The 27,408-nt window shown below is 42.5% G+C and overlaps 2 protein-coding genes across 8 annotated transcripts in view; both read right to left on the bottom strand.

The window, feature by feature from the left end:
- Window positions 1-27,408, bottom strand: part of doc2d (double C2-like domains, delta) — an 80,752-nt gene that overhangs the window by 19,758 nt on the left and 33,586 nt on the right. For all 6 annotated transcript variants that reach the window (XM_037093260.1, XM_037093263.1, XM_037093270.1 and 3 more), the window contains 6 exons: window positions 26,902-26,981; window positions 26,259-26,333; window positions 20,023-20,132; window positions 2,483-2,609; window positions 2,191-2,247; window positions 770-894 (listed from right to left, as the gene is read on the bottom strand). In XM_037093260.1, the coding sequence (XP_036949155.1) occupies window positions 770-894; window positions 2,191-2,247; window positions 2,483-2,609; window positions 20,023-20,132; window positions 26,259-26,333; window positions 26,902-26,981 (574 nt within the window). The remainder of the gene's footprint in view (window positions 1-769; window positions 895-2,190; window positions 2,248-2,482; window positions 2,610-20,022; window positions 20,133-26,258; window positions 26,334-26,901; window positions 26,982-27,408) is intronic.
- Window positions 3,857-27,079, bottom strand: LOC119016964 (sarcoplasmic reticulum histidine-rich calcium-binding protein-like). Of its 2 annotated transcripts, XM_037093347.1 has the most exons (7): window positions 27,059-27,079; window positions 8,991-12,956; window positions 7,314-7,409; window positions 6,604-6,699; window positions 5,894-5,989; window positions 5,508-5,635; window positions 3,857-4,765 (listed from the first exon to the last, which is right to left on the bottom strand). In XM_037093347.1, the coding sequence occupies exons 2-7, from the start codon at window positions 9,064-9,066 to the stop codon at window positions 4,664-4,666; spliced, it is 594 nt and encodes a 197-aa protein (XP_036949242.1). In that variant the 5' UTR covers window positions 9,067-12,956; window positions 27,059-27,079; the 3' UTR covers window positions 3,857-4,663. The 2 variants fall into 2 exon arrangements, 1 of the variants encoding a protein (XP_036949242.1); XR_005074307.1 differs by lacking the exons at window positions 7,314-7,409; window positions 8,991-12,956; window positions 27,059-27,079 and adding an exon at window positions 6,959-7,023.

Raw genomic sequence — 27,408 nt, 5'->3', positions numbered from 1 at the left:
AGATGCTCTATTTTTAAATAAAAGTGTCATTCCCAACTAATCAGATACTAAAGCTGGATGTGAGTATATGTATTTCCTGTGTCTTACTAACAGGAGCTTCAACTATTATCTTCCCCACAGTGCAATTCACGAAGGAAATGGAAGCGGTGCTAACAGGTGAAAAATGTTAAAAGAAATTGTTGCTCCTTTTCCTGAATCTGTACCACAGAGGTGGTGAGTGCAAATATAGCAGGATCAATAGAGTCACTATAGCCACATGTATGATATGAAGATTTCATGCCACAGTGATCCTGCAATTCACGATATTATCCCAGTAATCATCAGAATATGCTTAAAACTAAAATGGTACAAAAATAAACCAGAATCTATACCTGCAGGTTGTTAAGAAACACACATTTCCATCTTCTCTCTGTTGTTCCTTAGTTTGGAATCTGACTGTGTGATGTGAAGATTTTGTGATAATCAAGGACGATGATGAAAGCAATACATTAACAGCCAATAAGTGAGTAATAACAGTAGCTAATGACAGTAGTAATTATTCAGTGTTCAAAGTCTTGTTAGGAAAATGCTTGATTATTAATACAGTTATACTGCATGTAAAATAAGCTGATCTGTTGTTCAGTGTTTTAATATTTGAAATGAAACAATCCACACCCTACATTATCAGCGAACGCTGCCAAGTGAATGTAAACTGCCGATGCAGAATCGCTGCACATGAACATAATTTGCAGCGAACCTGGTCTGTTCACGAATACCAGACATGACTTACATTTTGACGAAAGGGTCAGAGTAGCCGTTGGAGTCCATGGCAGCCAGATGGGCGCAGCGTATGATCCCAACCAGCAGGCAGCTCTTCTCTGTGTTATAGCATAGTGACACCAGGATGCGGCCACGCTGGGGACACAGGAAACAGCAGTGTCAGACACAGCACCTGTTTTCAAGCTGACTTTTGCCTCTTCGGTGAATATACAGCGGGGGAATCCTGGAGGAGGGTCAACAAAGTTTCTCCAAAACACTCAATGTAAATGTAATTAAAATAATGCTAGAGAATAGATTAGCTGTGATTCTGTGATTCGTTCCAGCACTTTCCCTACCTAGGATGTGTAGGTGTGTCTGTAAGGGCTGGTCACAAGACTATTCAAATTAAAGCTTGTAATTAAAGGTCTTATCTGAGGCCTGGCGAAATGACACCGCCTGGTTGTGCTTTTGATCTGCATATTGAACCATAAACTGAGTCTAATCAGGGACCAAAAAGCTATTAGCCTATGTCTCTAAAATCATGAGGAGAACTGAGATAAAGACCACCGGAGGAGGAAAATCACTGGACTGACCGGCAGCTGTGGTGTGACTTACAGCATGTTGCTGTAAGGAGCAGTTTCCCTTCACCCTGCTTTTTTAGAGTTCATGCTTTAGGCACATACGGAATTAAAGTTACAATTAAAGGTGTTCCTGAGAACATTCCATCTCCCTCCTTCCAGTTTATTGACCAAATCACACTGAAGTCACAGTAATAGCAGTTACACTGATTCTTGAATTGCATCGCGGACTCAAGTGAAATTGGCAAAGAAACGTATCCACCATTTTATAGCCATTCCTTTCACACTGTAAGCTTATGGGGAAAAAGTCCCAGCTGGGCCCCGGAGCATCATGGGGTTTTGTAATTAATTTGTAATTAGTTTATATGAAAGTTTGCTTCAAAGCCTGGACCAATTTCTGGGAGCTTGTACTAACCTAATGCTAACACAAATGTCAGCATTGCAAGCATCGCTAATGTTAGCTAGATACGGTTAGGGCAGTATAGAACAATGGGCGGACAGCGTAGAGGTGTGCTGTCGGAACACAGATCCCACATGATACCAACAATGCTGAGAAACCTTGTTAGAGGCTGGAGCCAGCTGTCAGAACTCTTACAGAGGGAAACAAAAAAAAAACATTTTGGACTCTAAGCAGTACTTTTATTCTGCACCATTCGGAAGGCTCTGGTGATGCAATATTCTTTTTCTTAACTGTTGTCTGCGTAAAAATGGTATCCATACCTTTAAATTCATTCAAATGTCTGTTTCTGTTATGGTGAAAATAATTGGGATTAGGATAGGATGCATTAGAATTGCTAAAATAAGCTGTGTTTGTTTAAAAAAATGTTAATAATAATAATGAGATCGGTGATGATAAAGCTGATGACAGTTTTACCTCCTCCTCTGCCACGACCGCCCCTTGCTCCACCGTTTGATTGTTAGTTTCTTTATTCTGAAATGAGAGAGAGAGAGAGAGATGAACATCATGGTTATAGCCCACAGAGCCTGCAGGTGAATATCCATTACACTTTTTAATGCAGCATTTGAGATTGATGCCTGATGGCCCCCGGGGCAAACATGCACAATGGAAACAGGACACATCTTGATATATATGTCCAGAGAAACCCATTTGATATTTATGTGTCAGTGCACAGCCCACACACACACACGCACATATTGTAACGTACCTGTGCAATTCTCTCCAGGCCCATATTGTAGCGCTTGTTCTCGCCCTCTCTCAGTTTCTTCAGAGCCACTCTCACCTCACCGATGAATTCATTTCGTCCGAGTCTGTCCATGTCACACACGCACAGCCTTCGCCAGGCAGACGATGCATACAGATGCAGGGAGGGAGAGGAGAGAGGCAGGTGAGTCAGAGGAAAAGTTACACGTGAAGCCCGGCTGCTGCCCAGCTTTGCCCCGCTCGTTATCGCGAAGGCGCCGTAGACGGCGTGACAGATATATCCAAAGTGCATCAGAACAATCAATCAGAGCCTCCATCTGCAACACAAGACGAGTTCTCTGTGGTTTCACATGAGCGGCCTCATGAATGATGATAAGCTGTGTGAATGCCGAAGAGAACGAGGGTTTTCAGAGGATTTCAATCAATGTCCTTCTTGGCTGTTGGCTGTTACTCAGTCAGACACTAATTTGTTGTAATTGAAACATGTTAGAGGAAAGAGATTTAAAGCTGAAGGCAGGTAATCAGTTTTTCCGTCTGCGTTTTCCCTGAATTGATTATATGTTATACGCAGGTGAAACAAATTAAAAAGGACTGCTGTCTATGAATTTGCAGTCATTAGTGTAGTGCTTTCATGGAGTGACTGCGTTTTAGATGAAGCCCCCTGCGATACTTAAAAGAAAAAAAATGTCCACAGCCATGAATGCTAGTGGCTCTGAGAGGCTGCACTTTGGGCTAAATGCTAATGCGCTGATAATTTATGCCAATGAGATGACGCTTTAATTATGCCCTCACATTGCTCAGTGAATGTGCACGTACATAACAATTTGTACATTAACATGTTAATTCCATTACAAGAGAGACTTCATGTTTGTCTGCAGTTAGGTGGGGGAAAAAAAGTGCATTTATTGACACTGGCGTCACAAAACGAGCAGGAAAATATCAGCGTATTGGACAAAAAAAAAATATCAAGAAATCAATGTCATGCATCACGACTTTACACACAAGCAGTGTTACTGAGCAGGATGTCGGCACAGTGACGATGACTTGATCGCTTCGAGCTACAGCCGAGATTAATCTCTCTGTTGTTCGTTGTCCCCTTTGGTTGCACTCTAAATTTGAAAAAAGACAACTGAATCTTCTTCTATGCTGCCACAGTCCTGTGAAATGAATTCTTCCACAGGGTGCACTTATTTAAACTGATGCTGATGTTTGATGGAGGGTGAATATTCCATCAGCTACAAAACAGTCTTCACAGCCCATCACCTGCTTCAATATTCCCTCTGTGCTCCAATATTCCCAGATGGACTGTCGCTGCTCTTGATTTCTCCCATGCTCTACACTCTATACACACTATACACACACACACACACACACACACACACACACACACACACACACACACACACACACATTCTTGTACTTGCTGCATAGTGAGGTCCGATGAAAAAGACTCACAAAGCGAGGACCGGCACTTCCACTCTACAGACCAACATAAAAATAGCATTTCTTGACAGTAGAGGGCACCCTTAACCTATACACCAGCTTAGATTTTGCGAAAGACAAAGTTTCAGAAAAAAGATTTTAACCACCAAAGTGGGGACCAGAAACTTAGTTTGTGAGATTATTGTTTTACAGTATTTCACTGGGATTATTAACTGAGATATGCTTACTCTAGGCCTACTGAGGACAGATTTGGCATAATTCCATGGTATAATACTCTGTTTTTACCTTATGAAGTTATGAAATGCTTAATTTTAGAACATATAATCCTCAATAGCCAATTTCGTTCATTATAAATTTACTGTCATTAAGCAAATTTTTAAATTGGGTTTATTTTTGATATTTGATTGCTGAATATTCATGAAAAAAAATGGACAAATCAGCAAGGCCCCACATAAATGTGCATTTTATTGCAAAACATTGCAAAGAAAAACTTATAAATAACATAAACATAAATTGTTTGTCTGCCAACTCCATACAACATTTCAACATTGGCAACTTGTAGCCAGCAGCGTGGTTCTTAGTGAACAGATCTGCATCATATCCCTTAACACTAGGTAACTTTATGAATCATAGACTCCTTTTAGAATGCCACTTAACTATCTCATTATAGACAAAGTATTTAATGTCTACCCATATTCTGGTGTTAAATACAGGAGACTCTTTACCAGTGCAGAGCAGGCAGTCATCTTTTGCTGGTACTTTCCTGAGAGCTACAAACTATGCCGCTTGACAGCAGTTCTCTCCTCAGCAGAACAGGGTCTCTTTCTGTGCACGTTTGAAGCACCTAGAAATGGGAACACAGAGTTAACTGTTGGATATGTTTACCATTTTAAAATCATCCTTCATTAAAACAAAGTCACACAACATATGTAAGTGCTAATTTGCAAAGCAAAGCAAAATAAACCAGAAGGCCTATTTTAAAGAAATCAAAGCTAATAGCTGAGCTCAGGTAATAAAAAGCCTCTGTGATCAATCCAACATGTATCTTCTCTAAATAAGTTGGAGAAATAGTCACTGTTTGATCCCTACCTCCTCATCTCCATTAGTGGATCAAGAACAGAATTCTTACTGTACATGGGTTACTGAGACATATGCATTATTTATAAGTGTAATTATGTCAAAATTAAAGGGCTACAAAATTTCAGCAGAGATTTCAACAAAGCTCATAGGAGGTAGTTGATTCATACAGTGAAGTACATAAGTAATAATGCAGCTATCAAGAGTGGGAATATCTCCTCTGTTTGTTAAAAGCTTTGTTTTAAAACCAGAGTGGATACATGGAAAGACAACCAGTAAAATATATTAAGCCAATTTATGTTTTTAATTCATGAATATAAAAGTCTGATCTCCTCTCACTTTTATCATAACTTTAGATTATACCTAAAATGTCTAACTTTCATGTAATAATTGTGACATTCAATCTTTAACTAATCTCTTATCATGGTTGATATTATCATTACCACGTCTTCATCTCTTCAAATTTTGAGGTTGTTCTCAAAAGAAAATTCTTGCTTTTAGAGAATTACCAGTTTTAACAGCAGCACCTCATCATCATCACTCTCATCGTCATCATCATCATGTCCTCGTGTAGTTACAGCTTCCCATCGGTACACAACAGGAGTTCTTGTAGGGGTTGGACCTGGCAGATCTCCATCTGTAAGACAGCACATGTTAGTGTGAGACATCTACAATCAGTTTGAGCACATGATTTGATCCATTGTGAGCTGGTTACAACAACATCGTAAGCATTAAACATGTCAGCAATATATTTAGGGTCCAGACCATTTAGTGACAACTGGGCTATAACTTAAACATTGAATTTGATAGCAAATCTGACTGGAAGTCAGAGTAAAGACCTGAAAACTGGTGTAATGTGCTTTTTCTGTCTAGTGTTCACAAAGCCATCACTTACCCTCATCATCATCACCCTCATGTCTTCGTGTAGTTACAGCTTCCTGTTGGTGCTCAACAGGAGAACTTATAAGGATCAGATCTGGCAGATCTCCATCTGTAAGACAGCAGATATTAGTACAGCGACATATACAATAAGTTTGAGCACATAATTTGATCCATTGTGAGCTGGTTACAACAACATCGTAAGCATTAAACATGTCAGCAATATATTTAGGGTCCAGACCATTTAGTGACAACTGGGCTATAACTTAAACATTGAATTTGATAGCAAATCTGACTGGAAGTCAGAGTAAAGACCTGAAAACTGGTGTAATGTGCTTTTTCTGTCTAGTGTTCACAAAGCCATCACTTACCCTCATCATCATCACCCTCATGTCTTCGTGTAATTACAGCTTCCTGTTGGTGCTCAACAGGAGAACTTATAAGGATCAGATCTGGCAGATCTCCATCTGTAAGACAGCAGATATTAGTACAGCGACATATACAATAAGTTTGAGCACATAATTTGATCCATTGTGAGCTGGTTACAACAACATCGTAAGCATTAAACATGTCAGCAATATATTTAGGGTCCAGACCATTTAGTGACAACTGGGCTATAACTTAAACATTGAATTTGATAGCAAATCTGACTGGAAGTCAGAGTAAAGACCTGAAAACTGGTGTAATGTGCCTTTTCTGTCTAGTGTTCACAAAGCCATCACTTACCCTCATCATCATCACCCTCATGTCTTCGTGTAGTTACAGCTTCCTGTTGGTGCTCAACAGGAGAACTTATAAGGATCAGATCTGGCAGATCTCCATCTGTAAGACAGCAGATATTAGTACAGCGACATATACAATAAGTTTGAGCACATAATTTGATCCATTGTGAGCTGGTTACAACAACATCGTAAGCATTAAACATGTCAGCAATATATTTAGGGTCCAGACCATTTAGTGACAACTGGGCTATAACTTAAACATTGAATTTGATAGCAAATCTGACTGGAAGTCAGAGTAAAGACCTGAAAACTGGTGTAATGTGCTTTTTCTGTCTAGTGTTCACAAAGCCATCACTTACCCTCATCATCATCACCCTCATGTCTTCGTGTAGTTACAGCTTCCTGTTGGTGCTCAACAGGAGAATTTATAAGGATCAGATCTGGCAGATCTCCATCTGTAAGACAGCAGATATTAGTACAGCGACATATACAATAAGTTTGAGCACATAATTTGATCCATTGTGAGCTGGTTACAACAACATCGTAAGCATTAAACATGTCAGCAATATATTTAGGGTCCAGACCATTTAGTGACAACTGGGCTATAACTTAAACATTGAATTTGATAGCAAATCTGACTGGAAGTCAGAGTAAAGACCTGAAAACTGGTGTAATGTGCCTTTTCTGTCTAGTGTTCACAAAGCCATCACTTACCCTCATCATCATCACCCTCATGTCTTCGTGTAGTTACAGCTTCCTGTTGGTGCTCAACAGGAGAACTTATAAGGATCAGATCTGGCAGATCTCCATCTGTAAGACAGCAGATATTAGTACAGCGACATATATAATCAGTTTGAGCACATGATTTGATCCATTGTGAGCTGGTTACAACACCATCATAAGCATCAAACATTTCAGCAATATATTTAGTGACTCTCTGGCAATAAGTAAAACAGATATGAGTATAGAGACATCTGCTATTAGTCCACTTGCACTTATGATTTTGAATGACTACTTTTTCTTGCCCACTTAACATGAAGAATAGCAGTGGAGACCTAGGTTATAGGATGCCATGCAAAATACTTCTGATTGGAGAAATTTTTTTGATACTTCTGTATCACAGTAGTCTGCATTACTGAAGGTACTGTATGTATTGAGAATAACCTAGATGTGATTCTTCTTTTGCCTGTAATGCAGCTGCATGTCATTATTTGCCCAATCTGTGGTCTGATTACAAGTAATAAGTAATTAACACTATAATCCTCTACAAGCTATCAAATCACTTGGCAAACTGCTAAGCTGAACAGTAACTGAGTAACAGAGTAACATCAGAATTAAACAATAAAAACTGCTGAATTAGCCTGAAATTTGCTAAGAGAGAGTCATGAATGCTCAAGCTGAGCTACTGTACTAAAAGCGTGTTACTAAATCAGGAGAAGGTGTCAGAGTGACAGGATGCAGTAACCACAGTAACTCGCACACACACCTTCCGTGCGCACAGCATGGGACCAGCAACATGTGAACAAATTATATAAAATACAACAGCAACTTTCCAGCCTTTGTGTGATGATTGAGTGAGTCCCTGCTGAGACTGCAGCCTGGGACAGAACATATTTAGCTCCTCCAGGAGGTGCACCCAAATTTTATGTTTGAAAAAATTAACACAGAGCAAATGGATTTCAGTAAATACGCCAGTACTGTTACATTTTCAAGTAAAACAGCCTTTGATAAGACTTGAAAATAATATAGCGTAAAGACGAAGTATGATTCATTAAAAAGCACTGTTTCCCCTACCATTCATAAAAAGAAAAGCATTTTATTAGTGGAATCTAACATATGACATAACACTATCTGACAACATTATTTAACTGTTGGTTCATATGAAGCCCAAGCAGAAGAACCAGTCAGGGGACAAAGCCTGCACGGTCCAAAATTAACACCAACCAAGCACTATATGTGAGAAAATCTGTAGAATAACGCCACAGTGTAGAGAATAAAAACTGTTTTGGTGTCATTTATAAGCTCCTATTTCAATCTCTCCTATGCTGTCTGTGTTTGAGTTTCACAGTTCACATAAGCCCTGGAGCTTCATGTTGCCTTCATGTGCACATCAGTTTTACCACAGTGCAGTTGTCAGATTTTATGAAGACTGACCTGTGTCGAACTGACCTGTGTCTGGCTGTGCTAACACTGCTTAACGTAGTAGCTTCCTCACAGTTCCTGTTAGCCTTGTGCTTAGCTTCGCATCAGCTATGCTAATGTACCATCTGGCTAGCATGCTCTCTTCACTCACCGCTGAACCACGCAGTTATACTCGTTAACCACAATCTCACTTTCATCTCAAACACACCACTTGCAAACAGCCAGACAGAAGAAAAAAAAAAGGCTTACCTCGATTACTGCATAATTCAGTTTGCATTTTTGGTGATGACTCCTTAGTTTTTATCCTCCGTTTGGCTGTCTCCATGAGGTGCAGGTGGACAGAATAGTCTTGCTGCTGACCGAAGTTTCACCTTGCCACTTGGGCTCATGGAGAGCTCTGATTGGCTGAATCTTAATTTGCACATTCCAGAAGTGGGGGGAGGGGTAGGAGAAGCATGAGCAGAGCATGCCCTTTTCTCTTGCTCAGTAAAAGAGAGTTGCCTGAAAGCTTGAGAAGGATTTAGATTTTTCTCTGGCTTTGAATAAATATAAAATGTAATCACATTTTCCCAAAACCAGATAAAGTTGCCCAGATTGTACAAAATAGACCCAAATATTTATCTCAGAAGAATTACTTTTTTAACTTTATTTTATTTTATTTTTTAGATAACAGTATCAATAATATTGGGCTTTTTTCATTTCACCAAAGCTGAGCAAAACAGGAAAAAATCTTGCTCTAATCAAGCAGCATCCAATAGCAATTCAATTTCCATAGACCCCCATGTTAAAATGCCCAACTTCACAGTAGAAATAAATATATTTACAGCCTAGCACAAAACATGTTTTTGGTCTCTAGAACACAAATTATTTTATAACTCACTCATTTAAATTATATTAAGGATGAATATTAAGGTTCTGAATAATAAGGAGCATCGCAGTTTCACCAAGCCAATGCTAACCAGGAGTACTCATCAGCATTTTAGTGGTGTCAGTGCTTTTTGGATAATTTTTCCTGCAAATATTGAACAAATAACAAAGCTTGCTGTGTGGTTACTTTTATCACAGAGTAGTACAGCCTATTACTTTGCTGAGTGGAGCAGAGAGACAGACGCCGGCACAGACAGAGCTGACAGTCGGGGAGCTGCAGAGAGAAGCTTCAGGAGGGGGAGACTCCTCTACCAAAGCTTTGTCCTCCACAGCTCCCCAACTGTCTGTCTCTACTCTCTGTTGGGTCTGCTGGAGTGGAGTGGGGGAAAAGACACTGGAGAATAACATCCGGATCTTCTGGTTAATTTCAATTAGCTAACTTGCTGTGAACACAAGCACAGACTCTGCTGTTGCACACTAGATAACAGTTAATGTACGTCATGGTATTCTGGCAGTTGGCAAATAAACCCGCTGTCAAACTCGTGCAAGTAACTATGCTTTGTCTGATGACATTGTGTAACACTTCATATATGGTGAGAGCAGGGCATGATGTCAAAGTCACCTGCTGTTTGCTTGTTGCAGAGTTGCCACTGACAGTGCGTTGTTTTTAAAAAGACTTTACATTTGATAAATGCCAGGACTCAACTGTATGAAACACTGCAAAAGGAAGTCATCCTGCGACACACACTTGCTGCTAACGCCATATATGTTAAACAGCTGTTAATGACCCCTTACATAATGAATTGTTCCAGATTGATTTTAAAATTGATCAGATTGTTACATAACAAATAGCTGATTATAAGGTCCTTATTTCCTTAGTAGTAATTGTTTTGTGTAACCTGCATTCAAGCATACTGGTCACGACATCACGTTGTTTCATCCTTTAGCCCTATATGGTATAAATCACATTATTTCAGATCAAGTATTCATCGATGATGTAATTCATTCATTTTTTATACCAAATTGACTAGATTGACAGAGCTTCCTTCATTACAGTGGGTTATTTAACTAAAATCCTCAGTTTGAGATGGGCTTTCTTTCCCAATTTGTTAGGTCACGTCATTTCATCCTTTAGCTGATTTTAGAAATCATTCAAATATTCACACACTGTTCATTTCATTTATGAGAATGCATTGCGGCTGGGATACTTGATGGTGCAGACTCCAAAGCAAAACTGACAGAGAGTAGGCAAGGTAACAGCGTTGACTGGCAGCAAAGTTCGGTGCATGGACAAAAGACAAACTGGCAACAGACACGGGAAACACAGGGACTATAAACATACACACGAGGTAATAAGGTGAAAGTAATCAGGGTGGGGGGAGACAATCAGGGAGGAGGACAAAACCACACAAGCAGGGAAGGGGGAATCTGAAACAAGGAGAGGTAAATACATGATAACTGAATATTGGCATGGAGATGTTTTCAGGGTGGGAGTCTCATCATACCTGTAAGTTTTGGGGCAGATTCCACCATGTACAGCTGAGTTATAACAGCTTCCTTCTTTTGCTTGCGAAACATCAAAGTTCACCACCCATGCCCTTCAACAAAATCTCAAGCTTTGACCAACTTTTGACCTCTTATGATGGCACATTCCACAGAAATGTGAGGGCATATTTTTCACTTCACGACAACACGTAGCCATCATTTTACTGAACGCAACAGTGCCCTGGGTGTCCTTCTTACTTGAGTGGTTCAGGAGTTATGAAGGTAAAAGTTTTCATGGTTCACTTTGCATGATGACCTCCTGACCTTTCAAACATAAAGGCCCATAACTTAGGAATTGAAGGGGCTAGGGACATGGATCAGACTGGTCTTGAAAACCCTCCGGGAGCTCTACAAACATTTGTCAGAACCAGGTCTGTAGCCCAGTGTTTTAGGGCTAAGCTCCAGTTTGAGTTAGGGGGTTAGGATTACTGCTTGTCCACTGCACTCAAATCAATCTCTCCACAATCTCAGCAGTAATTATTGATGCAGATGGATTTGAGGGTGGAGTGGTGGACTGTGCTGTGTGTGTTGGAAGTATTAATGACCAGTTCTCTGTTTTTTTTTCAGCTGTACATAGCTGTCCATACATCACTGTGTGAAGTGGGCAATGGAAATTTTGATAGCTTAACGAGTTATCGTCACTGAGGAATGCAAGTATAGCAGTGTGTCACCAGAATATTTTGAATAGGTTGTGATGGGTGAGGGACAGAGGGACTCGGTCTACAAATGACTTGAAGATCATAGGCTTGATCCATAACAACAATGATATGGCACACAGAGATGAGGTGCAAAACCTGACAATTTGATGTTCCACCAGTTATCTATGTTGAACAACAAGAAGACAAAGGAGATTATACTGGACTTCAGGAGGAAGTGGAAAAATCATAACCCAATTTTAATCAGTAGTGAAGCAGTGGAGAGTGTCTCCAGTTTTAAATTTCAGGGGGTGAACAGTACTGAAGAACTCTCTGGGCATGTCATACATTTACTGTCATTGGGAAGGTACAACAGCATCTCTTCTTGAGGAAGCTGAGGAGAGCTGGTTTGCCACAGATCTAAATCTGAATCCTTAATGCCAGTTATGTCATTTGTTAGCAACAAAGTTATTTTCATGTAAAGCTCACTCTCTTAGGGTTCAGTATCCACCCATTTTGCCATGCCTGTGCCTTAAATCCATATTAAATGAACATTTCTCCAATCATCAAATTTTGTGCAAAGTTTCATGAGTTGACAAGCATCTTTAGTCTCTCCCAAAAGCCACTTACTTTAAGGTGAAAAGAAAGAAGGAAAGAAGGAAAGAAAGAAAGATGGAAGGAAAGATAATCAGAGCAATTTCAAGAGGGTCCATGCACTTTCAGTGCTCAGGACCTAGTAAGCTCAATAAATATATTAATCTACATTTAATTATTTTCAAAAAACAATAAGAATTGCAAATGTCAAGTACAAAACTATTTATTATAGCTGTAAGCACAACATAACAGAGGACTACATGCTTTGCAGTTGTGGAATAATTTGGGTGCAGTACCAGAAAATCGCCTGTAGTGGGAGCCAGAGAGCAAAACCGTGTGAAAATCAGGAGTGGAAAAACGGATTCTTGCACCAAAATGAGGACTTTTGAGAGAAACGGAGTATAGCATGTTTACAACCTTAGGAAGTGATTTCAGTGAAAACAAAGTGAGGACCGGCCAAAATGTCCTCACTTCCCAAAAATGACCTCACTTTGTTGGTTAAAAACTCATTCTGGTCCTCAGTATGTGGTAAGTACAAGAACACACACACACACACACACACACACACACACACCTTCCCCTCTTCCCGTTCGCTTCCTGTCTCTCTGACATTTGGACGTTTGACATGCTGGTTCCAGCCTTTTAGTCATAACTGATGAGTATCTCTAGCAGAAGCTCCAGAATAACTCTGACTCACGGCCGCGGCTGTCAGATGATTTATGTGCCTTTGCTCTGTCATACATGTGGGGCGTCTCTGGTGAGATGAGGGGTTTCGCCGTGAAATGAGACACCGTTTCCACCCCAAACTTTTGGCCCTAACTGCGCAAGCACTCCATCCGTTTCCTCACACCCTCTCCCACAATCATCGTGCTTTTAGAATTCCTCCAAATACCAAACAGATGCTCGTTGAATCTGTTCAACCCCAAGGTGCCAATTTTAGTGGTTAGTCATTAATGAAATCTGCCTTGAGAGTTGCGTCGGATGACCGGGGTGTTTTGGCGTCCTGCCTGGTGTCTGTACCTGTGAATGTGTCTCTTTTTATTGGTCTCAAACAAGTAAGAAGGTTGCCATTGAAACACTGACAACAAGGATGATCTTTGCTCTCGTATATTTTATGTTTTCTTCAAAGGATCATTGGTGTGTAATATACAGCTCCTTGGCATCTGAAACTTGATATATATGTGCTGGGAAAATATGCTATATTGCTTTTAATCCATGTTATGAGGATTTATTTGATAATTTGGCCATCACTTCATGTTCCCAAATATTAATTAAACCGTTCCAAGGCCACTTGAATGATTCAGTGTGTTCCATGCCAGACAGAAAAAAAAAATCAAGATGCTAATATTATGAAGGCTTAAAATGATAATCTACGTTGAAGTTTGCGGGGAAATCCCAGCGATGATTTCCAAGAGAGATGCAGATATAACTTTAATATCAGACAGTATTTTAAAGTCTCAAAGTTAATCAGTCGGTAAATTAGTCAGTTGATTAGTACTCAACAGGAGGCACTCTGTTGAATACTAATCAACTGATTTCTTATTACCAGACTGTGAGTCCACCATCTTTGTGAAGGCACACCAGCAAGATAAATTCGCAGCATGCCAACATTCTCACAGTGACAACACAAACATGTTAAAGCGAGGCAGGTGTAATGTTTATCCACAGGTGTCATTTACACCGGGAACACTGTGGACATTTCCCCAACACAGTTCTGATCAATATCTCGTGCCAAGACATGTCGGACTCCAAGTGTCCACCCTCCGGACTTGTGGACTGAGCCCTCGCTGACTTCAGCCGTACGTACTGTGACGCGTTCGCTGTCATCATGTGATGTCTGCGAAGGAGTGAGCCTGCAAGCGACAGACAGACAGGCCTCAAGACTCCAATAATGCAATAGCTTACCTCTACAGCCTGTACTTCTACTTATGTCTTTGTCAAGATGTGGTTGAATGTTATTTGTGCAGTCGTTATCATCACATCCGTATTGCAATGAATTGTGGATATTTAAATCAATCAAGTCTGCACCCCAAGAAAACTCTCTGGAAGTCTACAAACAGTCTGCTTAGGGGCCCTTCAGGACTGGTTGGACTGTGGGTTTGGACAGCCCTCAGCACTCGCAGATGTCACACGAAACCACGCTTGCAAATCCGCGAGTCTGCGAGAGCTGAGAAGTCCAGACGGTTACTTTCAGCCAAGAAATGAGAACCTTCTGCTCTCCTTCAGAACCTGCAGTTGAAACTGGCTGCAGTTGAACTGGTGAGGAGTTCTGACAAAACCTTATCCAAAGATCTAATATCCGGAGCACCCAATAAACTAAAGTCAAGCAACAGCACCTCGACATGTGCACAAAAACTGTGTTATTGCTCATCGAATAATAAATGTAATCAGCATATAAAGTAAAATTAGATTTTGCACTACATCTGAGTGGTTAAACCAGCTAGGGAGAGTAACTAAAGGTTTGCAAACATACAGCCGATCATTACATCTTATTTGCTGGACTTTATGGCCCATAATAAGACTGTGACTTACAGTAGAGTGCTGCTCACAAAAGAATATCTCCTGTCTTTTTTATGCAAATGTTGAATACCATTTGAAAATGGTCAAATCTTTTTTCGGAGCCATTATACCCTCTATACCTTTCCACACAAAATGAAGAACACTGCACTTGATAATCATTTCAGCTCTTCTCGTCTGGGATTCTGAATGTCTGTATGAACTTTCATAGTATTTCATTTAATAGATGTTGAAAAGTTTCACCAATTTTTGTCAACATCAAGGAGGCCCTGAAGACAAAGTGAGATCACCAAAGTTATTAGGATTGATCATCTAGGGAACATGAGCTTCGGAACAAAATGTCACAGCCGTTCATCCGATAGTTACTAAGCTATTTCAGTGTGGGATTATTGTGAACCTACAGAATAACCTTTTTGCAAACATGGCAAAAAAAAAAAAAAATCAAACAGTCAATCAACCCCAGCCAAAGACTTCATTTTCACCCTGACATCTAACAACTAATCAAAGATTTCTTTCCCCCAACCACATCAGTACCCACCTACACGTCTCACCTGAGGCGTCCAGTAACCAATCTCAGCCTCTCTCTCCCTCCAATACCAAATCAAGTCCTACATTTGTCCCTATCTCCCCACAGCCGAGGACAGTGCGAGTCTATTACCAAGTCTGACAGAGGAACGGAGAGCTAGAGGGAAGAAATTGAGGGCGAGACTAGACCTGGCACTGACATTATGTTGGTGGTGCTTTAACACACACACACAGATACACACACACACACAAAGAATTGTTTGATGCCCACCTCTCATCACAACACCCTCCTCTGTTAACAGGCAGCCTGATAACCACTTTAGTGATAAAAGCCACGAGGAGTCTAAACGATGAATTTCTCCCCAAAGTCACAAACATACAATACCCCTGAAAAATGTTTTTCAGTGTATCAAAATGCACCAAAAAGTGTTGGGTCATTTCAATGAGGGGAAGGACTGAGGGACCACATTATCACTGGCCCTGCTTTTCTACATCATTTGAAATGTACCCAAAGGCAGAGACAGACTGCAGGAACTCAGAGATTTTGGACCAAAATCTCAAAATCGTGTTTGGCCTCGCTGCAATAACAACATCTTCAGAGCAACTCAATCAGTCTCGTTTTCATGCATCAAAAGAGACTGATTAATAAACTCGTTCAGTGCCGTTCTTCATGTCTCTGATATCCTCTAGAAATTAGTGACAGCTCACAAAATCAGCCTTCAAACAAGCAGATTTTTACAGGAGACAAGTAAGAAAAATTAGACAATTATGATTTTAAGACTCAATAACAGTCTTGAGATGGAGACATTTGCAATGTATTCTAGTTTGGTTGCCTTTCAAATCGAAGCACCTTGAGCAGCCTTGCTGCAGCAGCTGTGAACTGTGGATTGAGGACATTAGTTATTAGCTAACTCAGCTGGTTCATGTTTGATAACGGACGTGACCTCCAGTGGCCCCTTAACCATAAAGTCTGCACGCTGAGGAATAGGTTTGTCGAATACAGAATATTAAAAATATTAATGCAGTTGCAACTTTGAGGGATTTTTTTTGTCTCCAAGCCATTTCATAACTAGCTTCTATTTAGTCCTGCCTCTCTATTCGAGTGCATTTAGCCTGGACATAATGGCTTTATATAATCACCGTAACCGCAAATGAGTGAATGAAAGGGCCGAAATAAATAAATAAATGCACCAAACTCGTCCTCTGCCTTCACTTTCCACACTGCATTTCTTTCGACAGCATTTATCCTCCAGCACAAAGAGCAGTGCAGTAGAATGGACTTGACACCAAAGAAATTTTTAATGATCCAAAAGCTTTTTGGCTGCGCTCCAGCTTCCATCTCTCTGATATGAGCTGAAGAAAAAAAAAAAAAAAAACAGTAACAAACTGCTTCCAGATGTTCGCACCATTTTTGATAATATTCATGATCAGCATTAACCGGCTCGACTCACTTGCCTTAAACCCTTTCTCTCCTCGTTGAGCACAGGTCATCCGCAACTCCTCTCCACCGTGTCTGGTCCTGGGCTGCCCTCTCCAGCTCTAACCATGTGTCATGTTCAGCAATTACTGCTCTGTATAGTAGCCTAGTTTTTAGGGTCCAACATCCACAGTAAGAATGAAGGATTCCCTGGAAACGATGCACACTTCTTATCCAGCACAATTCATTGTATCTAAGTGATAACAGCTGTTTACTGTTAGAGCTGTGATAAATTACCGCTACGGTAACTGAACATTGTCTTCCATTGTCAAAAGAAGAGGTTTTTGTTCCAATCACAAACATTCAATGAAAATGTTTTTTCTGCATTTTTTTTTTTTTTTTTGTAAGTGAATCATTTTCAGTAGTATTGGAAGAAAAAAGAGCAGCCACAATGAGCTGTGAGATGAAGAGCTGCAGGTGACAGGCTATAAAACCTCCCACCCATCGGAGAATTCATTGTGGGAAAGTAATGGTACCATGTGCAGCACAAAATCCGACCACAGCCAGAAAACAAAATGATGATGTAAACCAGTATTGTGTGGAACTTACGTAATTTGGTCGGTACCCTTAAAAGTAGACAACCCTAGTTATAACCCTCTCTCAGAACACTCTGTTTTGGTGCCTGTCCCTTGAAGGCCCCCTCTTAGTGAGCCTAGTGTGCTTTGACAATGACAATATGCTAAAAGCAGGCAGGTATAATGTTGGCCATGTTCACTGTCTGATTATTTTCTAATTAAAACTAACCACAAAACATTGAGGCTGATGGGAATTTCACAGGTTGTGGTGAAACTAAACTGGCCTGGATGGCTGCAGGAGTCAGCACCTTCCAAGCTGTTTTATGAACTCTTATGTATAAGCTGAATCGCTGCCTTAATGTGTTTTACGCCACCAATCCCAGCTGTGGAGACTGACACTAGATTATTTTAAAATTACGACCTATGATTTATTGTGAATGTCTTATCTTTTATTTGGACCATGAGTCGGCAATAAAGTTTTGAACTGAACCAAACTGAATAAATAGCACCTCATCCTGCTTTCTTGTAGTAAGTAAAAAAAAACAGGAAATCTTGCTTTCTATGACATGTGACCTTTAATACAGTGAGCGCTTGTTTGGCTGCAGGATAAATAGATAAGCCAGTTGCTCTTCTGATGTTATTCTGACAAAGTAGCCGCTCACGCATTGTTTGCTGTCGTTACTATGCCTCACTATCACTGTAAAAAAAAAAAAAAAGATCAAGCAGGAGTGAAATATAAAGGATTACAACTTTAAAATCTACTTAGAATACTTAAATGAAATCACTGCTTAGAGTTAATCCTTGTTCTCACTCGAAAACACATTAATCTAACGTGTAGTATTGGTTCGCTCCGACCATTGGCCCAGTTTGATTATAAACTTGGCCTGTAGTGTCCAGGCCTTGAGGCACGTCTACAGAGAGGCTGATTCTGGACCGAGTCCTCGCGCTCAGCGGTGTACAGAGCACGGGGGATCAAAGAGTGCAGCCTCCCCATCCTGTGCGCCCTGCTGCGACCGGCAGAGTGGGATGCAGCAGGGCACAACCAAGTGAGTAAACATCTCTCCGGGGATCCCTCTCTGTTTCTCCATTCTCCGACTGTCCGCTGCTTTCTGTGGAGTAATGAGCACAAAGTCTGTCTGCTGGCTGAGGTATCGTGCTGGCGCGGAACACATCCAGAGAGACTCTAAGCAGATTGTCTTCCCCTCTCTCTGTCTGTCGCTTGGTTTTTCCCCCTCTCCTCGTTGTCAGACAGCGTTTTCACTCACTCCGGCTCCTCCGCTGTCTCACATTTCTCACTGTCCTCATTCTTTCGTTTTTTTTTTTCTCCCGGCTCCCCTATGAGTAAACTCCTCCCCACCACTCCACCTTTTTTTTCCTCAGCTAAGTGAATTTCTTCATTCATCACTTTATCCATTTCTCCACACTCTCCGCAAGCCGATCTCCCTCTCTTTCAGCCGACCCTTGGGTTGTCTCTGTCCCTCCATTCTACCATCTTCTTCAATCTTGGCTTCCCTTGTTTCCTCCTCCACAATGCCTTATCTGTCACATGACATCTTTCACGCTTTTCCTCCCACTCTCTTTGTTGATCTTGGGAGTCACCTCTCGCTTTCTCCCTCTCGTCAGCTTGTGTTTGACACCGGTCACACTCTGCCTCCTCGTTTTGGCTTCCCAGAGCCCCCCATGCTGGTTTGTGTCTGCAGGCTGTGTCCTTGAACAGAGGTCAGACGGGTTTCCTATAGTTTGAAGGGTCTCTCCTCAAGCTGCTGTTGTGTGTATGCGTGTGTGTGTGTGTGTGTATATTTAGGGAGGGGGAGTAAATGTTATTTCCTAATGTGTGTCTTCATAAAAAGCTCAAGGACGTGCATCGTTTGCAAATGTGTGTTTGTGCGTGCATGTGTTTGTGCGTGCGCTTGTATGTGTGAGTTTTCGCTACGTACAGAGGAGGGGCAATGCATGTTCTTTCCTGCCAGTGATTGCCCTTGACATACACACAAGAGGATAAGCACACACCTGACTGTCTGCATTTGTGTGCACGGGGGAGATGAGATTCATGTGTATGTGTGTACACGCACTTCCGACTGGATGTGGGTGTGCGTGCATACATCCGAGCGCGACTGTGCTTGTGTTTCCTAAGGATAAACAATGCCATCCGAACCGATTATGAATCCGCTGAGCAAACTGACACTGATTGTGCGCAACGCACATGTTCACAAACAAAAACACACACGGAACTCCGTCTCTGAATCAACGTACGCATGCAGGATGACAACAGTGCGTCAGACTTTTTGGGCCAAGATGGCTACGCTTGACCTCAATCAATCCATATGGAGAACGCTGTGGGCGAGTGGGCGGGGCATTACCGCACAGACAGCACCTGAGCAGTTACCCGCAGCAACAGCAAGCAGAACGAACAGTTGGCTGGTGTCGCCTGGCTGAAATAATGAATTACCTGGAAAAGCCCAGTGGGAAGCACAGGCGGTTGTTGCCAGTTCACTGGAGGATTAGAAGCATGAATCTTCATCCTCCACATAATAAACTGGTCATTTAGCTGTCTAGGGAATTGTGCTAATTGCTGGCCAGGGGGAAATTCAGAGTTGAGCGCCTACCTGAGTGTTTTGGTGGTCATGTCGGCCGCTGTGATGCCATGATATATCAGCGTTTCGTTCCACACTGGGTTCAGCGTATTCTTCAAGGTTTTTGTGCGTAGCTTGTTTGCCTAAGGAGATAAAGAAGACAACGTATGAAAAGAAATTAATGGAAAGGAAAGGATCAAACAAAGAAAAGAGGAATGAGGAATGTTCCAAGGGTGAGGGAGCAAACTTGTCAGATCAGAACCAGAGAAAGAGAATAAAAGATCATGAAAAGGAAGCAAAACGAGTGAAACAAAAATATCAAGAAAGAAGGACGGAGAGAAAAAGAGTGGGGAAACATCATTTATCTCTGTCCCTAGGGAAATCACGGACATCTGTTGCCTACTTTGTAGAGGAGAGTGAGAGGACGCGAGCCTTCCCTTCCCTCCCCTCGCTTCACCTGTCCGTCTGTCCCCTCCCAAACATGATAAGACAAGCAGACCTCCAAAATAAGCACTCTGTTTCAAGTACAACACAACACAGCAGCCAATTAAACTGCACAACACATTTAGCATGAAACATTAAAGCTTTCCAGAAGAACAAATGCCCATGAGCCCTTAATGGCATCATCATCCATAAATAAAGTTTGCAGCCATTTGGTGCCTCATTCCCCACTGTTTCCTTCAGGATGTGTTCATCTTGTTTAAGCTTTGATTTATATTATCTTTTAGTATATTATGTTACATCGTATAGCATTATTTAATGCATTCTGAATGACTCCCTAGTTACATACATTCTGGCAAACAACTCTTACAAAGCCATACCTCTGATGTAAATGTCCACACTCTAGACACATTCTTCAATCATAAAATGTGGGTTAATCATGTGGAGCTCAAGTACAGCTATATGGTCGTTCCGAGCTGCAGGAGTAGCCACCAGTGTTGGAAAATATTTGCCTTTACAGGTATAGTTACTAGTTACCTTGTAGATTTACATTTTTCTTATTGTAAGCAAAACCTATTCAAAGACGAAAACCAATAATTCATTGATCAAACTGACAATTACAGTCTTTCTTAGTTTGATACAAGAATAACTGAATCACCAAGGTCGAAGCCAGGCAGGTAGCATCAGGCTAGCAGCCAGGTGTAAGGCAGTGGGTCTAACATTGGCATGAATAGAGGTGGGCCACTATGCCTCTGGGCTGATGGGAAAGTGAGGACAGGTGTATAGGTGGGCGGGAAGGTCAGGTAATGGAGAAAGTCAGAAATACAGGGACTACTGCAGGGTAGCTGGACTAACATCTGAAACAGCAGATGGTTAGTTCACGGCAGGGGTAAGAGGAAAGGAAAAAAATGGGACTAGGAATTAATTATTATCGTGACAGAACCCCCCTCTAGAGACGGCTCCTGACTTCCCTCCAGGCTGTTCCAAAGAACTGCCGAAAAACTCTTCAATCACTTTTTTGCCGAAAATTGTCTGAAAAGTGCCGGTCAGGATTATATTAGGAAGACTGAAGACAAGTTGGCCATCGATGAACCACTTGGTTGGAGGGGTCTGAGGGGGGGCTGAAGTAGGCTGCCCTTCACAGGCTTGACCTGGGAGACACGGAAAGTGAAGTGATTCATATTGACCAGAACAATCAAAGATGGTTCTTGATCACTTGAGAGATCCCACAAAGCTGAGAGACAATTTCCTGGACTCCTGGACCCCCGTCAGAGGTAAGTCTTGTGGGAGCATTCAGTGGAATGGGCCACTGGCAGACTTTCGAGGGATGTTGTGTGCATTCCCTACCCACAGAGGGTCTTCGCACCAATGCAGGATTGCAGGAGGAGATGCATCAAACAGCCATCTCCATATCCTGGATCACACACTCCATCTGCACACTGGACTGTAAGTGGAACCCAGCGGAAAGGCTGGTGGTGGCCCTTATGAGACTGCAAAACCCCTTCCAGAAATGAAAGGTAAATTGAGGTTCACAGGTGACATAGCACAGGCAGATGTTGGTACAGGCAGCAATTGAAGTTTGGCAGGAGCCTGGCAGGTGTTCTTGTACTGAGAGCAGAACAGTGAGTCCACAATAAACTCTCACCGTCACATCCAAGAGCAACAGAAACACTGACTTACAAGAGTCAGTGTGCATCCATCCCAAGTACCTCAGCCCCTTTGTACCAGTTTCACTCTTTCAGAGTTGGCTTGACAGCTCATGATTGCCAGTGTAGTAGCTCCTCTCCATTGGGGATGGTGTGTTTTAGCTCCCCGAGGGCTTCCTTGGATGACCAGGACCACACATGCATAGTATCCTGGGAAATGAAGGCTTCGAAGGGGGCAGCCACAGAAGTGTAATTATGGATGAAGCACCAGCAATAATTGGCAAATCCCAGGATACGCCTCAGCTGCTTGAGAGAGGATAAGATGCGACAGTGTGTGACTGCCTTGACCTTGGTGGGGTCCATCTGAATGCTGCCTGCATTGACAATGAACCCCAAGAACACCTGCAAGACATGGAACTCACACTTCTCCAACTTGATAAATAGCTGGTTGTCTAGCAATCTGTGGCGGACACACCTTTGATATGTTCCTGTTTCATTTTGCCATTCAAATATACAAAAAGGACTTGCTCAGCATGTCCCAGAGAAAAGTCATCTGGCACTGGCCAAACCAAAAGGTATCACCAATTATTCATAGTGCCTTGGTGCATCAAAAGCTGTCTGACAGTTGGAAAGCTAAGGGTATGAGCTGAAAAGGGTATCTCTTTCTCACTGTGTGTGTGTGTGTGTTGGGGGGTGTCCTTGGTGTCCACAAAAAACAATCCTGCTCCTGCTGGTGGCAAGGACACCAGAAGATATCTGCTGCCAAAGACTCACCAATGTTTTATCCAGTGCTTGAGTTTTAGGGGCAGTGACTGAATAAAGCCAACTGCTGGATGGAAACATCCCCAAGAGGAGGTTGGTGCCACAGTTGAGGGATGGTGGGATGATGACCCAGCTCGAGCATTATAAAAGACCTTGTTAAATCCAAAATATTCAGAAGGAAGTCCTGAGTGATAAGGATGATCAGAAGCAGAGGAATCACTGAGAATAAGTTGGTGGTCATCCGCCTTCTTCCTCGGCAGTGATTAAACAGACCTCAGATTGCCTTTGTTTCCAGAATCTGGTGGTTGAAAACTTCTTGAATTCACTGGTGAACATCTCCCACTCTGTGGTAACCCAATACCTGGCTTTGCTTGTGAGATGGGACGTGATTTAAGCTATATGGGATCGCTCACATGGAAAGTTAGGGCATTCACAAGAGACACATTTTTTTAAGGAAACTGAATTTTCTCACCACTGAAACCCTACTATGGGAGAAGAATAATATGACCCTTACTGCCTAGTAATTGCCCAGATCGTTCATATTCCTCTTGAGTAGTTTGTTACTCAGGCTTTCTGATTTTGAGGCTTGCATCATCATGCTTTTTTTTCACTTTGAGGAGCTCCTTTCACAGACACAGAAAACATTGCACAACCATTTTCACAGACTTGTAATGACAAAATTGACCTCAAAGGTGTGAAGTACCCCTTGTTGGATAAGACACAAAATCATTATTACTAACACAAGCTCTCTAATTTATTCGGATGCACTGTTAACTCCTGTTTTGGGAACATTTGAGAAATAACAGCACAGCCAAGCTTATAGGGAGGTTTTCTTTTTATATCTTTAAATGAAAAATATATCTTTGTGACCCATTTTTAAAGATTTACATCTTAGGAGGAACAATTTGACTTGGGGCTGAATGCCACCAACTGGCACGGAGAAGTATGAAAGCACTGACAGAGGACTAAACCACATTTTGGATTTTCGTCTTTTCATGCGATGTACTGACAATAAGAAAAATAAGAAGAATCGACAGCTCATCTTTTAACGGTCTACAAAGTAGTTAGAAATATCTGCACCTCTGCCAGTTCATTCACTCTGAATGTCCAGTTGGTAGAGAAAGTATGGAGGCTTCTTTCTCCAAACACTCCTACTCATGTCTGTCTTCTCCTCTCTGCCACAGTCAGCCTCTTGCTAACGCCTCAGGGCCAGATGCTGAACCTTCCCTTCCATCGTTTTTTCTCCTGGTCTGTTTTTTTGTCCCCAGAATCCCATTGTTCTGCCTGGGCTGCCTCCTCCCTTCCCATAACTGTCACCTTTTAATTCCTCATTTTCTGCAGGAAACTTTGGGTTAATCTACAGGAGTCAGTCCTCTGGAGGTTGGTCCACGAAGGGAACAAGTTGTTTCGATTCATGTCGTTTGTTTGATCCATTAATGTGCAGGAGGCAGAGTCACGATTCGCTGTGGTGTTTCACAGCTGTATGTGTGCCAACAACTGCTTCACAAACAATCATCGCCTCTTATTGATTGAATTGGCTTGACTTTCAGAGCACATATCCTGCCACATGTTACATCTACAAACGCTTAAAACCCAAGTTCCCTTTCCCTGCCCTCTGTCAGTCCCAGCCTCCATTTTCCCTCGACACCGGTGCTTTTGCATCTGTTTCTAAATGTTTTATCTCTAGCCTTCCATCTGTCCATCACACACTCTGCCGTCTTTTTCTCCATCTGTCTGCATGGATATTTTTACGTATTTCACACCTCCTCTCTCTCTCTCTCTCTCTGTATCTCTCTCTCTCTGAATCCGTTCTTCCTACGGCTGCGGCTGAGCAGTCTGGCTGTGTGCGGGTTCTCCATGCACCACGATAAGGAATGGACGGAGGAAAATACCAGTGACCACGACAGAGGAACTAGGAACGACTGTGTGTGTACATGTTTGTGTGTTAGAACAAGAGACGGACGATAGGGAGGGAGGGACAGATGAAGGGAGCGTCTCTGTGTGACTGTGACTAAAGCCTTAGCATGTGTCTGTATACACACAAGGTCATGCGCCACATGTGTTACAGCGCATGTTTGACATCTCAGGACAGCATGCTCGACTGTGTTTCAGTTAAAGAGCATGTGCTGGAGGACATGAGACCGAGGAAGAGGGAAGACGATGAGTGGGACTTCATCGCGCGCCTCTGCTCTCAATGTTTTGAAACTCGATTCTTTACAGAAACTGAAACCTTTTGTGCTCTGGATTATTCATCGCAGTGCTTGCGTGCAGAGTCTGACTGTGGCCAAGAGTAGGTGTGCGAGTGTGTGTCCATCCTGCACACTTCTGCACCGTGCACGTTCGTACGCGGCCCCCGTCTGGTGGTTATTTAACAAGCCGCAGTTCATGGTTGCCTACCTACTCATTGACGCTTTCTCTGTCCCCCCCCACCTCTACCACCCCTCTCCCCCCCCATCAACACTCGCCTGTTGACGTGAGCCGTGTAACAATCCTCCCTGTTTCCATGACAACCACCTGCTGCTGTCCTCCCCTCATCTGTCTCCCCTTCCCTCCCTTTCTCCACTCCCCCCCCCTCTCTCTTTCCCCCCCTTTTCCTCCCTCTCAGTTGTCTCCCTTTTCTCCGCACACTGTTGGTATTTCAAGGTCAAAGAGGGTCACAGGCGGATAGTGAGATAGAGACAGAGATATGGGTGGAAAGTGGGGAAAGGAGAGCGATAGCAATGGGAGAGAAGACAGACAGAGGAAGGCTGGAGGACAAAATAATACCCCAGACATTGTTATTGTTAGCACCTTAGACCTCAGACAGTTGCCTCACCCAACCCGCCTTGGCTCCGTGTCCCCCCCACCCTGCGTGCTTTTCATAACCTCATTTCGTGTCAACCTTGAGCCAAAATGGCCGACAACAGGTTGCATTCTGCTGGGGCTGGGGGGGGGGGGGTTTGCTGATGTGGCGAGTCTTATCTTCCCTGCTGCTTGAGCTGAAAACAAGACAAGAGCTGTGCAGCAGACCAGAACGTGTTTGTGCTCGATAAAGCAGAGCGCCGAACGAGCCACATTAAGCAGTAACCAGCCAAAGTGTGCCCTGCTCAACGGCTTAAAACGACACACTAAATTAACCCGCTGCTGTGTGTAACCCACGTCATGTTGCATGTGCATTTTGTCCTTTTCATGCCGTCTCCTTCAACAAGAATCAACAAGGAAGACTGTTATTTACAAATAGAAATTTTTTGGGGGGGTTTTCTTCAGTTGAATAATGTATGAAATGTTTTTCTATTCTCAGGCTTTTCAATAAATTATCATTCTCATGCCAGCAGTTTGTGTGTGATGTGGGACTTTCCTGAGGGAGTGTCGGTGTCTGGGACAGCCCAGTGTGGTTGCATGTTACGTTAATTGCCAGTGAGGTGAGGTTGGAGTAGTGACCTTGCTAGCCCCAGGGAGAAGATGAAGCTTGACGTATGGATCAGCCAGCCCATTGGAGTCCATGGCTTTCAGTCCCTGTGGACACAAGCAGACACACACATGCACTGTAGTGTCAAAGGTGACGTCATCATGCCCTCAAACGTGTCACACAGCTGACAGGGTCAGAAAAAAAGACAGCGGATATGTCAGACCTCCTCTACGGTGGTTACATCCCAACACCGCCTCTGGGTGTTTCTCTCCACGCCACTATTTTCTACCCTCCTAGACTCCTTTTGCGTTGTCCTCAAGAGAACCGTTCAACAAGATTTACATAATTAACATCATGTGACAGCACACAATATGTAGTACAAGGCTTGTGTCCTTGTGCGGTAGCCACACCAAAAGCAACAGAACGCCATTATCCAGCATTCCGTAGAGCCATGAGGTGACTTTTGTCTGGAACTGTCACGCTGCTGAGGGCGCGTGGCGAGCTCGTTGCTTTAAAAAGGTTGAGCGAAAGCAGTCTGACGTCTTGCGCGAACATGAAAGCATTACAGGGGAATTGTTCTCATTGGGGCCTTCAAGGAAGATTATGCAACGGCGCATACAGAGACGAGCATACAGAGGCCCGTTTATACGGAGAAGATATTGAAATGGTGTGTACCTTTGCCTTGTGAATCGTACAATGAAGACAGTTGTTCTCCTGATCAAAGAGCAGGGTGAACTCCAGCGTTCCCAGGTAGGCTGAAAACAAGACAAACCACGGCAATTACTGCGGTGAAGGGACAGACACACTCAGTCAGTCACACACACACACACACACACACACACACACAAACACACTCAAAAGCTCTGAGTCATATTTGTAGCAGATGGCCTCTTAAAACATGACGCGGCTTAATGTGAATTGATCTGTCTTTTTTGATTACTACTTGGAAACGAACAGAAACTTGCAGGCTGCAGCATTGTCTCATAAATCATCAGAGGCGGTCCGTCGCCTAAAGTAGGAGTGACAAACACGCTGGGAAAAAATGCTTGACTCCACATTTACTCTGAAAAGAAAAAATATGTTGTGCTTCTGCAGAAAATGAAGAAAACTCATTTTGAGTGAGAGTAAAACGACCGCTGGAGGTGTTGTTTTTCTTTGCCTATTAATCTGCATGTGAATAAA

Source organism: Acanthopagrus latus, chromosome 1 (assembly GCF_904848185.1).
Source record: "Acanthopagrus latus isolate v.2019 chromosome 1, fAcaLat1.1, whole genome shotgun sequence".
NCBI classification, from domain to species: Eukaryota; Metazoa; Chordata; class Actinopteri; order Spariformes; family Sparidae; genus Acanthopagrus; species Acanthopagrus latus.
This window is presented reverse-complemented; position numbering and strand designations above follow the sequence as displayed.

Excerpts from the sequence above, each read along its gene's own strand:
- LOC119016964 (XM_037093347.1), bottom strand. The coding sequence starts at position 9,066 with ATGGAGACAGCCAAACGGAGGATAAAAACTAAGGAGTCATCACCAAAA. Across the intron at positions 7,410-8,990 it reads TGAATTATGCAGTAATCGAG|ATGGAGATCTGCCAGATCTG; the intron begins GTAAGCCTTTTT and ends GCTGTCTTACAG. Across the intron at positions 4,766-5,507 it reads AGGTGCTGCTGTTAAAACTG|GTGCTTCAAACGTGCACAGA; the intron begins GTAATTCTCTAA and ends TCCCATTTCTAG.